General features: G+C 40.3%; 2 protein-coding genes across 11 annotated transcripts in view; one reads left to right on the forward strand and one right to left on the reverse strand.

Annotated features, from left to right (window-relative positions):
- Positions 1 to 4,110, reverse strand: part of inpp4ab (inositol polyphosphate-4-phosphatase type I Ab) — a 67,760-nt gene extending 63,650 nt beyond the window's left edge. For all 10 annotated transcript variants that reach the window (XM_072683735.1, XM_072683730.1, XM_072683734.1 and 7 more), the window contains exon 1: positions 4,006 to 4,110. The gene's annotated coding sequence lies outside the window, so the exon portion shown is untranslated. The remainder of the gene's footprint in view (positions 1 to 4,005) is intronic.
- Positions 4,111 to 9,128: 5,018 nt separating this feature from the next.
- Positions 9,129 to 14,027, forward strand: tmem182b (transmembrane protein 182b). Its single transcript, XM_072682907.1, has 5 exons — positions 9,129 to 9,287; positions 11,102 to 11,231; positions 11,859 to 11,945; positions 12,055 to 12,192; positions 13,747 to 14,027. Exons 1-5 carry the CDS (start codon positions 9,129 to 9,131, stop codon positions 14,025 to 14,027), a joined length of 795 nt encoding a protein of 264 aa, XP_072539008.1.
- Positions 14,028 to 16,444: the final 2,417 nt, after the last annotated feature.

Here is a 16,444-nt window from a genome sequence, read left to right on the forward strand (position 1 = left end):
CCAGCAAAGGTAACAAAGCTGTCCAGGGCTTAGTGATGGATGCATGTCACATACGCACTGTGGAGCCCTTATTGCAACCAAGATCATTGTGAGAATGAGATTTTTTTGGCTAAATGATCTTATTGGGATAAATATTATTGATGAAATTAATAAGATGAAATTTAGCTGAGAATGTGTTTTTTTTTTTGCTGCAATGAAAAGATGACCAGTTTTTTCTTTTTTTTTTTTAAAGACCACCAGTGTCTTTTAAACATGCTTCTAAAACACATCATATCAACCGTTTCAGGACCCATAAGTTTACTCCAAAAAAAAAAAAAAAAGGTGGTTGCCAGGGTGCTATGGTGTTGTTAAAGTGCTTCTAGGTGGTTGATAAGGTGGTGGTTAAGGTGGATGCTAAGGTAATTCAGGTGGTGGCTGAGGTGTACTAGTTGCATGCTATGGTAGTTGCTATGTTATTTCTGGTGATTGCTAAAGTGTTGGGAAATGTATGCTATAGTGTTGTTAAAGTGCTTCTAGGTGGTTGATATGGTATGGTAGGTGGTAGTTAGGGTGGATGCTAAGGTATTGTGTTATGCTGATACCCTAAAGAAACTGCAGGACGAGCTAGCTGCCAAAAATCTGGCAGAAAAAAGAACAAAAATATATAAACTGGAAAACAACTGTTGCTCATCACCATAATTATTTCAGTCTAAGGAGCTGTTTTCACTTGTTCCACAGGGTCCAGTTTCTAAGATCTATTCTAGGGTACTACATGACTGGAGAGCAGATTCCAATACGTGGAAACTCTCAGCATCAGCACCACCATTACGCAACATCATTTCCCCCAATGTCGAGCCAGGCTGTGGATGCTTTTGCACAGTCACATTTACAAGCACACTCCAAGCCACTTGGGGACAGACTTAAAAAAGTAGGCTGGATGCATGGGCTGACTCCACTCCATCCTGCACGTGGGCTAGACGTCCTTCAGTTTACTCACGCACATCAATAATAAAGAGCAGCGTTGTGTAACGACAGGCCAACTCTGAAGCGCACCATTATAGTCGGGACTCTGGGATACATTACTAGTTGTGCGTTCGTCAAAATCCAGGTAAGAAAGACACTAATATGAGCTAATATGACATAAGCACAGTGTGTTCTTACAACTACAGCTCTAGCTTTCTATTCAATTCTTAATAAGTGGAAAGTCTCCTGAACTAGATGGATAAGCTCATGAATAATGCTTCCATGTGGATAAGACAGCTGCCCTCATGGTAACATCACAATGTAACTGTACAGGGAAAACCTCAGTTTACAGTGACAGACAGACATTTCTGGTTACTGTGAATAGATAAGTTAGTCAAATATGACATTTTACTTGTTTTGTGTTTATTTTTGTTTTGTACAATACTAGAATAAAAATAAGGTTTGAGCACTCCAAGTTGTCATACCTTAATGAGCTTGTTAGAGCTACGGCTTGCTCACATTCATAGGTAGGCCATGTGTCAAAGCTTTCTAAATACTTCAAACCTAGTCCCAACAATCAGCAGCCTCGGGCTCCTCCAAGCAACTGCCTAAAACTATAAAAAACTAACTAAAAATAACTGATACAAAACCTTTGTCGGACTGAAAAAATTACCTTCAGGAAGATACTATAGCATACTTTGTAATGGTGGTGCACTATTCTACTGTGCAGCAACTCCTGCATAAATATAATCTCATTGGAAATAAGCATTTACAAGCTGTGATACTGACCATGCAGGGTCCCTAAACCTTTACTTTGGGCCCGTTGCCTTTTTTCTTATTTTAGTAGCAAAACCTTGCAGAAATTTGGCAGAAATTATGACCAAAGCTGCCTGCGCACTTTTGCCACGCACTGTATTTATGCCGTATTTATGCCCTCCACCTTTATGACTTTGCCTTCATGTTATCGGCCATTTTAAGGATGAAGTCACATTTGGGCCGGAGCAGAGAGCTGTGGTTAAGTACTCTGCCATACCTGAAGGCATATGAAAGTTGAGCCACAAACCCCCAGCAGGCCCTGCAAAGCTCTTCTTGAGAAGCACACCTCTGCAAAGAAACCGAGAGTAGATATCTTTATCTCTTAGACAAGGTGGCAAATTCACATAGGCAGTCTATGCTTGGCCACAGAGAGGACACTAACGAGACACTAACCCAGATGATGATAAATGCAGTGCTAATTGCAGCGGTACTCATAACAGCCAGGGTGAGGTCCAGTGACCAGGTTAAGGTCCAGTGGTGAGCATTTCTGATGGTTACCATGCTCGGAAATGCCAGACTAGGAAGAAGAATAGAACAGGAACCCAGACGCATCTCAAAAAGATTACAAGATGTAAGGATTGATCATTCCAACATACTGGAAACAGTACCGTTTCCATTACTAAACAAACTAGATTACATGTGGCCAACCTGCACTGGAGACTGATTCTTAGGCTTATTCATTCAAAGCCAATCTATGCTTGATCACTTTCGCTTGAGGACTTTATTGAGACAGTAACCAGCAATCGGACAAGGAACACAGTGCTATTTACAGCTAAGCTTAGAGCGGCCTATACTCATAACAGTCAGGGTGAGGTCCAATAATGAGGTTAAGGTCCAGTGCTGAGCGATACTGTGGGTTAATTTCCTCAGAAATGTCAGACTGATATCAGACTTATGTCAAAATGATTATACGATGTAGGGATGGATCTAGATATGGGTCATATTTGCCCAACCAGCACTGGATACTGGTTCTTAGTCTTCGATATTCATTCAATTGTAAAATGAGAGCACAATGACTGTCTTGACTTCTTCATGCCCATGTTTATTAGCATAGGTTTAGAGATACGGTGGGACACCTGGAAGCAAAGTACAGGTTAATATTTAGTGCAACGTTTCGCCAAATCATTACTAAATGACTGCTATTAACATTTCTAGCCAAGCTACTCATTAGGCTAGATGATCCCAACCGACGAAACAATGCACATCGAATACGAGGCAATCATCCAGCAGATTTCCATTTAAACGGATTAGACTAAACAGTCAATTAACAGTTTAAGCCTGATGTGAAGGATCTGCTGTGTGTATGGGATACTTGCACACGGGGAGCCTTGTGTTTTCCTTTCAGCTGAGTGTAACTTGCTGAAATCCCCTACATACACGCTTATGCAACAGCCTGTCAGCCTCCGACCCAGCATGAGCAACTCTCTCGCACCAGCAAACCTGAAAACTGTGGCTGACCTGACCTGTGGCAGCCTTTCCCCACCATTTAAAAAACCTACTCTGTCCATCCTTTGGCCAGATCCATCAATCTTGGTCAGTAGAGCGACATGTTCTCACTGTTTGACCCCTGCACCTTAAATGTGGAGTTCACACAGGACACAAGCTGCTGTTTACAAACCCACGTGAAGGTGCCCATGATGCTGAGAAGCTTGAGGACGTGTGGAAAGAACTGGCAGGTCGTGGGTGGAAGTTCAGCCAGGTTGAGATACCCTGAAATTGATAAGCCTGATAATCTATTCATGAGATCTTCTTCAGAAACTGAAAAGAACAACACAATTTTTTTAGAGCAGGAAACCCATTCACTAGCTACCTTTGAGCCTTGGCTCACTGTATTCTGCCCTCCTGAAGCAAGTCAGCTAGTTCACCATTTTTGATTTCGTAATTAAAACTACTGCTGAAATCTAAAAAAAAAAACATACAAAACTAACCTTACACAGTAGCACTTCACATGTCAACTGTTTATACGAGCACTGCACATGTCAATGTGTCTACCACAGCAAAGTAAACAAGAGCTCACGAAGCTGAAGTTGGCTTCTGGGGGCGAATTATCCGTTCCACCTTAAATAGTGCAGCAGTTCCATTCTGGCGCCTCAGGCGCCAGAATGGAACTGCTGCACTATTTAAGGTGGAACGGATAATTCGCCCCAGAAGCCAACTTCAGCCTCTCCTGCACAGCTCACGGTGAACTACCCGGTTGTATAACGTCCACCGGATGCCTCTACATCTTCCAAACGCATCTACACTTACATCTCCGTCGGCCTTACAGTCCCTCCATGCCTGAAGGCGACATAATCCAGAGACGCTCACTTGTCTGAAGGCATATTCCAGGACCACACTTTCCGCTTCTGCTGCCTCTTGCGCCACTGCATAGACTCGCCCCGCCCTTGCGCGTGACATCACCGGCCTAGGCACCACCCACCCACCGCGCACGTTCCGTCTGCAACCACACGTGCAGTCTAATGTTCGGCAGCACGCTGACATCATATTTTTAATAATCAAATAATATAATAATCCAACATAAACGTATTTTACATCAGATATATTAATACTTCATTAATTAAAAGAAAATCAAGTCAAATAACTGGCCTATTTAATTATTCGAATCAAATTAGTATATATCCTCATATTTGGATGCACATAATGAGCCCAAAAACACGAGAATAACTATTTATTAATAATTATTTCCTTGAATATGTACCTTTTTTATTTTTATTTTAATAAAAATAAGTAGATTATTAGCGTATATGTTGTATACTTTTACATTTGTCTACATATTTTTTTATAAACGCTGTTTATTTAAATTAAAATAAATTATATGAATATATAACTTTTTATTAATCAATAATAATACATGATTTATTTATACATGAAAAAAATATTATTAATATATATATATATATATATATATATATATATATATATATATATATACACACACACATGAACGCCATGGCCGTATTTGAGTTAAATCTATGCTGCCACCACGTGGTCATTTGTTGTAAGTATATAATTAGCAAAATTTCAAATTAACCCAAAATGAATAAAGTTCAGCTAGAAATTACAATTAATCTTGGTCATATCTTGGGTGTCACAGCTAACATAATATTGAACAATTCTAAACCTACACTTGCACAAACAAGCAAAACTAGCATGTTGAGTTTTAGCTGAACTTTGCACAGATAATACAGAATAGCAATGTTAATATAAATTGCAAGTTATGACTGGAGTTATGAAATATGTTTGGGAGGACGACCACGGTTGAAGCCCTTCCTGCTACCTATCTAACTTTCTATTCACATCTTTTTACACCTTCCACTAAAGTAGCATATTGTGGACATATTTGGACATTTTCTCAGGCTAATGAGGGCATCAACACCTCCTTAGACCATAGACCATATTCCGATTTTCCCAAATTCAACGTTGGAATCACTTCTGGACCTCTTTAATAAACTCCAGGTCTCCTTAAGTTGTCATGGAATAATGAGAGGACAGACCACACCGTAAGAGTCCAATTACTTTTAAAAATGGAGGAACTATGTAAAAGTGACTGTAATTCCTAAACGGTTAATAGTATATTTTCGTAGCACATCTTGATTGCTTCATCAAATCCACTGTGGTGGAGCAGAGAGGCAAATATACAAGTAATCCATCACTGTCTACATACTTATGGACCTGGCTGTATAAAGCAGCAGTAGTATTTGGAGGTATGTTTTCAGTCATTGTACTGTTGTAAAATACTTCAGCTTCAGTTGTCATTACATACATTTATTGCCAAAAATATAAGTATCCCTAAAGTTCCCCACAGATCTCTCTGAAGGGTGCATACTCAAAACAGCATCTGACCACATTTATGGCCATAGATGTATGTGATGTATCTTTCCTCAGGTGTTCTATGGGATTTAGGTCTGGACTCATTGCTGACCACTTTGTCTTAACCCATGTCTATGTGCTTTTTAAAGTATACTTTGGTTCATTGTCCTGCTGAAAGACCTAAGACCTCATAGAAACCCAGCGTTCTGACACTGGGCCCTACACTGTCCTCAGATTTCTTATGTCATATACACAGTCAAGGCATCTAGTGCTAGAGGCAGCAAAAATAATCACATTCTTACATCCCAATCTCTGAACCTCCACCATGTAGAGGCCCTTATTTAGTTCCCTGCTACCCACAGAACATTCTCCCAGAGGAACTGTGGCTTCGTAAGGTAAGGTAAGTACTGGTGTCAAGAGTGGGACCTCCTGGATCTTCTACCATAGCCTCCCATTCCCTTTAGATAGAGACGGAGAGTGCAAGCTGATACAGTTGTACCTCATGGCTGCAGGTCAGTTAGCCACCTGCAGAGGCACTGCCAGGGATTCTAGGCCGCATGAAAAGATATTACACTAGGCCCCACAACTCCCCAACCCAAATCCTCCCCTGTCAGTCACAGGCACTTAGAATCGTCTTCTCCACTTCTCCACCCTGGCCACCATTTGAACAAAATACTTCATTGCAATCTTCCATCAGTTTTAATTGTAGGTCAGCTACAGTACCGTGGACTGTTAACTTGTAAATGATGTTGCACACAGTGGACACAGGAGCAGTAAGATATCTGGAGATGGACCTGTAGCCTTGAGATTTCCATACTGTCCACAATCAATTATTTTCTTCTTTCGTTTCTCCACGCTCAGTTCGGTTCACAGACAGATGCTACTGCAACAAATACAAATTAAAGATGCAACATTTGATTGAAATCCAAATATTTTTCTTACAATTTTACAAAGGTGACAGTAATTTTATCCAGTTCATGAAAGGCGTTCTGTGGAATGTGTGAGGAATGATTAGAATTACTTTTTGTAACTGCAACAAATGTCTGAAAGAAGCACAGGGGTGCAAATATTTTTAGCCATGACTGATTTCTTATTTCCTTCGGATGCCTATTCTGTACAGATGAAGTATATGGTATCAGCAGTGCAGAGTAGAAAATTCTCATCACACCGACAACTTCAAGTTTTTGTTGTCATACAGGGGTTCGCTTTGCCTTTCTTGCCAGCATACATGCATTTCTATTAGTCCTGACTTTCACAGTTCCCCCTTATTACCATTTCTTAATATTATATTATAATATAATTTCAGGCAGTGGACAGCACCTTTAAATAAACAGCCTTCCTCTGATCTGCAGCCATCAATTAGCTTGGCTGAGTTAGACCAGATAAGGAAGACAAGGGGACAAAAAAGGAAAACCTACAAAGGAGGCACAGGTGGGAACACTAATGGCAAAACCGGGCTAAGGCGGAGACAAAGAACAAACACAGAGCCGTGTGCAAAGAAGCACATGGGGGAAACCAAAACAAAGTGTCAGAGGGACACAAACAGGACAAAAACAGGACAGTATATTGACTTCATTTCACTTCAAAAGTCAACAAAATCCATAATTTGACCAGGGATGCCCAAAGTTTTGCATGCAACAGCACATATAGCATATTCTGCATTAACTATTTGAAGCATGGATCTGATTTAAAAGTTTTACCTGAACCAATAACCTAAACTAGTTTGCTTTTAAATTCTAACCAGAAAGTATTATTACCATCAAAACAGGTATTTAAGATAATGAGAATGGTAATGGCCCATAAGGCCAGTAACAAGGTGTTGCCCACAGTGTGTCATATCAGAATAATAACCATTCTTAGCTTGGATGACTCTAGCAAGACATCATGGCATGGACTTCTGTGAAGAAATGTGTTCATTATAACTGCTCCTCAGTGGCGTGTCAATTGCTCTGTACCCCTCACTGGAGTCGCCATTCCCCTCTGGCATTAATGGCCTGTAGGGCACCACTGTTATGCTGTTGGGAGGCACTTAATGTGTTTATTTCCAGTATAACTTCACTACGACAGCTCTAGAACATCCTACAGAGTTGTCAGTTTCCAAGATGCTACCATCCTTTGCCCACTGTCACAGTCATATCATAATATTATGTTCACCCTGGTTTAGAATGAACTCAGCCTAGGATATTACACATGCCACGACACAGGGTTTGCTGCATGTATAAATAAGCGAGCAAGTCAAACGGCAATGGTAGTAGGGTACCATGCGAAGGGTGGTAGCATATCGGAAACCGTTAACTTTACAGAGAATGGTTGTCTAGCACATTGAGTGCCTCCCAATGTGCATAACAGTGGTGCCCCATGGACCATTGATGCCAGAGGGGACCAATGACTGGGTTGAATTGTACAGAAATCGATGCCACTGTGGAGCAGTTAACCTCTATAACAAACAACATCTGTCACCTTATACAGTCCATGCCACAACGTCTTGCTAGTGTCATCCGAGCCAATGGTGGTTATTTTCACTATTAGGTGGGTGTTTGATGGTATATGTATATTGGTACTGTCACACAAAAGCCTATTATCTCCAAAACAGCATTTGATGAAAAAACTTAAAACTCTTCTTAACTTAACTTTCATAAGTCAACGCAAATAGATTGTGTGCCTAGTTTTGGAGCATTTCTATGGGTCCATTTATCCATAAATTTTGACACAAAGTAAAGAACTGCCAGATTCGCATTATGTCAAAAAGTAATAGAAACAGAGGTTTTTGCGTGAAAGTGAGGATATATGTCACTGTCAAATGAGAGAGTTTATTCCAAGTAATTTAGAGCATTTCAATTGGTCCATTCATCCAGAATTATGTACATATATTTATAGCCTTTACTGTAAAACTACTCATCATTTAGTTTATAGCTTTAAACACAAAGATAAAGTCACAGAAGAACAGTGGCCCACTGGAAAATATGTACATGTTTACCTTACATTTAACTTAACAAATCTTAATATTCACTATATATATATATATATATATATACATAGTCAATATTAAGATTCGTTAAGTTAAATGTAAGGTAAACATGTACATATTTTCCTTGTGTTAATGGGCTTGTGTTAAAGATTGCAACTATTATAACTGTAACTATATCTTGGAAGCTGGCAACACAGGAAGAGAGATTCTATTTTCACTAATGTTACCTCATCTCCAGCATGCAGCTGCACACATCCATCCAGCCCACACGATCCTTACAGCACTGCGTGAGCCTTACAGCACCCACCAGGAGGAATGCAACCCTTGTCAATCATGCGTGTCAGACACATCCTTCCACTGCCAGTTATTTTTTGAATCACGCCACACCTCTGTTTTAAACCGAGCTGGGTAATGTAGCTGGTACCAAAAATAATAGAGTGGCAGCACTGCTGCTCTCACTCACTCACTCTGTCTCACTCACTTCACCCCTCAGACATCACAACCAGATCCTGGATGGCAGATGGTAATATAGACAGGAGACTACATGTAGATGAAATGATACAGTAGATGAATGAGCTTCGGTTCTTCCACCATGCGCTTGGCAGTGCTGCAGTTCATGGCCGGTTTCTGTGGAGCTCTGGGTTCAGTCTTTCTTTTGCTTTCTCTCGGGACTGACTACTGGCTTTTGGCCTCGGAGTCTTGTGATCCAGAAGACAAAAACACAGTAAGCCTAAAGAAAATCACTACAGAGGTAAAGGAGGAGCATGCTCATGGTATTTTCATTAAAAAGAACAACTGATGAGAGATGAACCAGAGAGCAGTGCTAAACTGACCATTACCATTAACTAGAGATTTCTTTCCAGTATTTTCATTCATGGTGCCTTAAGTGAAAGTTTCTAATCAAATTTACGGAATATTATCCCAACCCTAAGATGCAGCAGATCATCCGATATGTGGTGTCCAAGTTCCTTTTTTTATTTTTAAGCTTTGGTCAAGTAATGGAATCATTCCCCCAACAGTTCTCAAGTAACTTTCAAGTAAATCTTGCTCAGGTGAAGTAGCAGTGCCTTGTGTGCTCAGTCCCCTGACTTTTCACACTGTGCTGCAAAGTATAGCTCAAAATACATCATGAAGAACAAATCACGACGACACTACAGCGGTGGGCCTTGTCGGCAACAGTGATGCGTCAGTGTATAGGGAGGAGATCGCACAGCTTATGTAGAAGCTAGAGGAGAAGCAACAATCTATAGGTTAACACTGATAGAAGAGTCTACTGCTGACTTCAGGACTGCAGTGGACATCATGAACTGTGGAGAGGGTCTCAAGTGGAATGCTTGTTTCTTTTATTGCACATTATAGAGGTTTGGGTCTTTTTTCTTTTCTGGCTGGGTTGGGGTTGAGGGTGGAATGCTGACACTGATCTGTAACTACTGATGTTTTGTGTTTATGAAAAACAACAATGAAACAAAAACAAACAATAAAAAACCTGGAGAGTAAACAGCTCCATTTCACATTCCATGGTCTACAGGTCAAAGTACAAAAATTCTGCACTTAAGTATAAGCAGATAACCTTTAAAGAAGTGCTTCATTTATATTTTTACTTGAGATAAAGTACAAAAAGTCATGGCTTATTTATGTTTGTTGGCTACTTTATTCTCTGTTTAAAATACAGTAAACAAGGCATTTTGGTTGGCCCAGTCTTGCAAGGCCCAATCACAGAGCTGCCACTGTAATCTGTATGATGCACTAATCATCTGCAGACGTTTGCATGATGTTAACTGTTAAATCATAAGCTTCCACTATTCGTAAGCTGACAGTCGTACCAGTTACAATTTGCTTCACCTAGCGTTGTACAGTCCCCCCGACTCCCCCGATCCCCTGAGGTAGCTGGTACAGCCTGTAGTGGGTTAAGCAGTACAATTTAAACAGTGAACACAATGTGTGCATCGGCCATATTCTTATGTAGGTGCTGATCAAAAACAAACAAACAAACAAAATTACAAAATTTAAAAGCATCTGTTAGATTACATTAGAACAAAACAGAGAATATAAGCCTTGGTGATTTCAAAGAAGTTGGATAGTCTTCTAGCTTCTGTGTGTCCTTTGCACTCGCCATAGTCAGACACACATGAGCTTGAGCTAAGCTTAGCATGACATGATGCTAACTTGCTAACGGCTTACAGCTGAAGGTTTCTTGGTGGAACTCAATGGTTGTGAAATTTGGTTCCACATTCTGTTCATCAGTCTTGCCATGTATTCTCTGTAAGATTGCATGCATGTCCGTACAGTTACATCCTAATTAGCCCTGTTGCTCTCATGCAAAACAAAATAAGTGACTTCAGACACCAAATGTCTTGACTGACTGAGTCAGTCTTTAAGCTGCTAAACTGCACTTACTGCAAAATTGAATGTAATTCTCAGGTTCAGTGTAATTCTACACTTGTTACAACTGAATATACTGAGCAGAAACTGATGCTATTTGTTTAGTAGGAATCTCTGTTTGGAATAAGTATTTTAAACCTAATAGCAACTGCTTTTAAATGACAATTTTCTATTTTAATGAAGGAGAACAGTCAACAGGAACAAGACGGTTCTGCAAGCACAGTCCTGTCCTTTCATGAAGGCATTTTCTGGAGATGCTCCTACTGGAAGGAAATGGACAGAGAAGATGACAGCATGTTGGAGTTTTGGATCAGTAGGTTAAATTACCTCCCAAAAAGACAGTGCCAGTGACAGTGCCAATGACTCTGAGTAGCAGTTTGTAAAATAATTGGAAGTACTGGCTGGAGCACCGGCACTTCCACTGCTCCACAGCTTAATGCTGGGGGCTTTACATGCCTCTAGACCCCTTTACACCATGTCTAATGCCCACATCTAGAATTAGACATGGTGCCAATAGGTTTATGTTCATCTGCTTCACAGAGTCCTATTCCATTGACATGTACTTCTCTACAGGGACTAGCTGTGGGTGTGCATATCTGTGTCAGTGCTAGGTGCAACTTAAAGTAGCTGAACGCATTAATTAGAGGGCGTCCACAAACATTTGGACATATGGTATATGTCATATAATTATTCATCTATGGTGATGAAGAAATCCTGCTTGCTTCATTATATTTTGTCCCAACTAGCTGTAACTAGCTAGTAAAAAGATATAGACCTTCCTGCCTTCAAGATGCATCATGGGAAGAATTTTTTTTCTCTCTCTCTAGAGGTGACATGTGCAACAGATTAAGCTCATTTTGTATTTTGGCCAGAGGTTGCCACATATCTGAAATGCCCCTAAAATATGATGTTACTAATAAGAAAATTACCTTTTTAACAGCCAACCAGCCATCAGAGAAGATTTGCACACCAGCCTATCTTTCTCAGGTTCCTCTCTCGGGTATTTTAACCTCAGATTCAACGACAGGTACGTTTTTCCCACCAACAAACAAATAAAACCAGAAACAGAATTTAGTTTAAGTATAATTTTGCATTGAAGCCTGACCCACTGTAGTCATATCTGTTATTCTGTCCAGTGCATAGGACTTTTTGGTGCATTATGTCTGTGCTGGGACTCACCATGGTTATGCTTGGTGTGTTTGTCACCATCTGCGGCATCCCAACGGCCAGCCGTCGTCTTTATGAAGCTGGAGGAGCTCTCTTCATAACTGCTGGTACAGCACTCATTTATTTATTAATTCTTTCAACATATTAATTAAGAGGTGATCAGATTTGCAACTCAGAAGAAAAACAGACAGCAATGATGTCTGCTTGAGTTCAATGGGTTATGGGTTGTAAAAATGAAGAGAACCTTCATGTGCCTATTTCCTTCCTTCCTTCCTTCATGTTGAACTGATGGCAGTACTGCAAAGCTTTGTAACAAGGGATGATGGTCAGAAGGCTTGACCTGACTTAAACCAGTGCTTGTATTAATGGTGAACTTTCAGGGCTGTCTATGAACATTTCTGAGAACTAAGAATAGGCCAACCTGACAGTAAAATAAATTCATGGTATCACTTATAGATGCTCACCTGACTTTCAACTACTATTTAACTTAATGTCTATTAAATGCAACTGAACCTTAAGTTGAATGTAAATGACTGCCTATTGAACGTAACTCTACACCGAACCCTAACCTTAAATCTAACCCTAAACCTAATCCTAAAAGGGTATGGTTAAGGTTAGGGTTGGATGCAGTGTTACATTCAATAAACAATCATTTAAGAGACATAGTTAGTTGAATGTCATGGGAACATGTGCAAGGCATCTACAATTGACCATCCAAATAAAGTTTACCCTCATTATTATTTAATCAAATAATCACATCGGTTAATGTTTATGCACTTAATGCAATCTTAATGCACTTTTTTCACTGGTTTGTTTGGATAAGATAAGATTTTACCTAAATTTGTCTGCTGATTTTCCCTAGTCAGATATAGCCAAGCAATCTCTCTCATTGATTAGGATGTCAGGAGCTGGGCTAAAGGTCTAAACAATCTGAATGTCCGATGAGTTTCAGCCTCAGATGCACCACTCACAAATACCCTGTTTAGTCCTGGTCATTTCCTGTGACTAGTATCTGAATTGTTTCCTGATACGATTTTAGCCACTTGCATTTAGTCAGACTGAGTCCGATCACTGTGTGGGACGGAATATGAAAATTTCCTGTACCAATACAGTAAATGCACAGTTGTCTACTGGTTTAATCACTAGGTATTTTATGACTGTCAGAGACTGTGAAGATCTCCTAAATCCAAGGCATGTATTGGTTTTAATGACAGTAAGGTGAGAAACTAATAGATCACCCCAAGTCCCTGACAACAATCCCATGATCATGAGCCTTTACCTTTGAGAAGTTCAAGAATGTTCTGGCACTCATTTATCCTTGTGGAGGAACCAGTAAGAAAGTACAGCAATTTGGAATAAGCCTCATCGTCACAGTAATCTGCAAGTCGCTCAGATAGCCGATGTTACAAACCCAGCTTTGACTTGTGGCCCAAATACTGAAATAGAATGATGGCAAAGATACAAATTAGACATGGTTGTTAGAACCCATCCATTGTACAGCCCTGAGAGGATCACATCTCAGCTGCCTTTAAACCAACACTACAGAACTGTATCTGGGCCACAAATAAAAATACCTAATCAAAAGCCCTAACAATGCATTTGTGTTTTATTGAAACTTTTCTTCTTCTTTTTTCTCTCTGTGTGTGTTTGTGTGTGTGTAGGCCTTCTTCTCTTGGTGGTGTTGGGGACGTTCGTGGTGTGGGTGCAGGGCTCGTCCTCTCTGGAGCAGTACGTCCTCCAGCGCAGGCTCTCAGCATGCCCTGGCCTCCACCTCAGTGTTCACTACGGCCTTTCCTTCATGCTGGCCCCTGCCGCCTCTTTCTTCTGCCTCCTCTGCGGCCTGCTGATCCTGCTCACGCACAACGCCTCTATAGCTGAGTCCACAGGTCCAGCATGTGAGCCACCTTCAGTGCAGGAGGGATGGCAGGTCAGCACGCTGTAGATCAAAACCACAAACAACAAAAACAACACTTTCCTGAGGAGAAGAAGAATATGGCTGGTTGGCTTCCAGGTCTACTAATACTCTGAAATTAACTGTTGGACTGGAAGAGAAACAGTGCAGAAGAAGACTGTAGATAAGTTAGCATTCCAGACTTTAAAATAAATATTATGCTTTAATGGCGCATTTAAGCTGGCATGGACTCCCCAAATTGGAAACTTCATTTATTCTTCTTCTTCTTTTTTTGTTGTTGTTATATATTTTTATAATTGTATAATGTTCTGGTTATTTTCAGAACTGTATCTGTGTAAAAAAAAACACTAGAAAATGAGCTGCACCTGAAATTACTTAAACATTTTGTATGCTGCTCAGTCAAGTCTCCTCTCCCTCAATCTGACACAGACTGTTTATTTCCATCTGTAGATTAGAACTCCCCCATTAACACAATTGTCTCAGAGTGTCTCAGAGTGCCTCTAATGCGCTGCAGAGTTTAAATATATATGCCACTTTGTCATCAGCCAGAGCCTGAGAGAACACAATTGGCAGTCCTTTCTCCATGTGGGTAGATGGCGCTCTCTCCTTAAAGTGATGTTGGCCAGCAAAGCTGATGGCGTGTAGGTACGCTTTCCCCCTAGTGTGCAGACTGCGTCGTCCTTGTGTCTGGAGCATTGCTAATGCTAAGGGGAGCTACGAACGGGTACCAAATTAGAAGAAAAAAAGGGGGAAATTTGACAAAAATAAATTAATAATTGACTAGAGCTGTGAAATTACACTATATGGGAACTCAGTTCTGAGTTCATGCTTTTTAATTTTTTCTTGGTCATAAAATGGACATAATTTCACAGCTCTACAGTGGCACAACTGTCTAACTGCCAGCTTGTCAAGAGATCATTTTTTAATTTCCATCAACACCACAACCCTCTATGGACTTCATGTGTTAGAGGGCGTTCTAACCTACAAATGGGAATATGCAGATTATACAGATGGAAATAATCAGTAAACAAATTGTATTGTTGACCAAACTGAGATGCAGATGTGAGTTTTAACTAAACATTTGATTTAACTTAAAAAATGCTGTAATCAGTTACTACTATTATATTGTATTATCTTATCTTATACTATTATATTACTATAATAGTATTATTATTATTATATTACTAAATAGTACGTTACATTTTTACTGCGTAGAAATTTCCACAAGGTGGGTCTGCCTCTGGGTAACTGATGGGTAAGATCAAATTTGCAGGACTGTAATCATAGTGGGCAAACAGCCAACAGTTTGCTAGTTAGATAAGCAGATTAGTCACTGGCATGTGTAAAAGCTCAGGCCTGTGCCTTATACACTTGTACCAGTGCCATAAACACTACTGCTTTGTTGAGAATGGACCACCACATGAATAATATGTGGTTGACAAATTGTCTATTGATATGGTGGACTTCAAAAGCAGGTGAATCTCCTATATACTGCAGCAATAAGATGTCCCAAGCTAATGATGACCTCTTACTAATTGTGGTTCTAATGAGGAACCACTGTCTAACTTAATTTAGTTATACAAACCAACCACCAGAGGGCAGTATTGCATTAGATCTTGTGAAATGTGGTGTAAGGAAAGAAATCTCAGCCCCTCGTGTCCTGGAGGGCTCTGTGGTTGTTGAACCAGCTTGGGGAAAAAATATTAATCAAATCTTTTAGCTTATGTAGCCTATAGGATTACAATGAAGGCAAGGCAGGTAATACAACAAACTGAATGCATCAAATTGACACACTCTGAACTATCAGACACTGGCAGTTCCATCTGCTACATCTGCAGTTGCCTCAGTAATAGTTCTACCAGAACTCTGAAGGACTTCTAATAGGTTATTTTCTGAGTATTTGTCCATGATAATGCTAATAGTCCATTAGTTTCACAATTCCTCCACATTAGTCCCAAACTTCAGGTCCATGATCTACGTGTAGGTCCATGTGTCAGCTCCTGGACACCTACTCTGTTATCAGCTTATTTCAGACCAAACAAAGAGATGAATAGTTCCAGACAAACCTCTGATGAAAGATGCTGGATGTACCAAGAAGTTCAACTGCAGTTCTTAAGAGAACTTGAGAAGCTTTGGCATCTGACGGGTTCAACTGTTTTTCGTAGCTACTTTCTCACCTTCTTGAGTTATCACTCCACTAAAGTAATGAGAATTTTGCTAGAGGATGGTTTTAGGCTACTCTACCCACCTGAATGTAATCAGAATCTGTGTACGTTCACACCTTTCTAATTGGGAAAGGCAAATGTGGGCTGATTGGAGTTTGATTGGAGGTCCCAACAGTGTGCATCACCATATCTCCAATGTCTGCACTCCATCCTCCATCTCCTCCTCCTCCTCCTCTTCTCAGCCTGTAACACCACCTGAACCTGTCACATTCACTTTCTCCA

The sequence above is a fragment of the Salminus brasiliensis genome, chromosome 7 (assembly GCF_030463535.1).
Source record: "Salminus brasiliensis chromosome 7, fSalBra1.hap2, whole genome shotgun sequence".
Taxonomy (NCBI): Eukaryota; Metazoa; Chordata; class Actinopteri; order Characiformes; family Bryconidae; genus Salminus; species Salminus brasiliensis.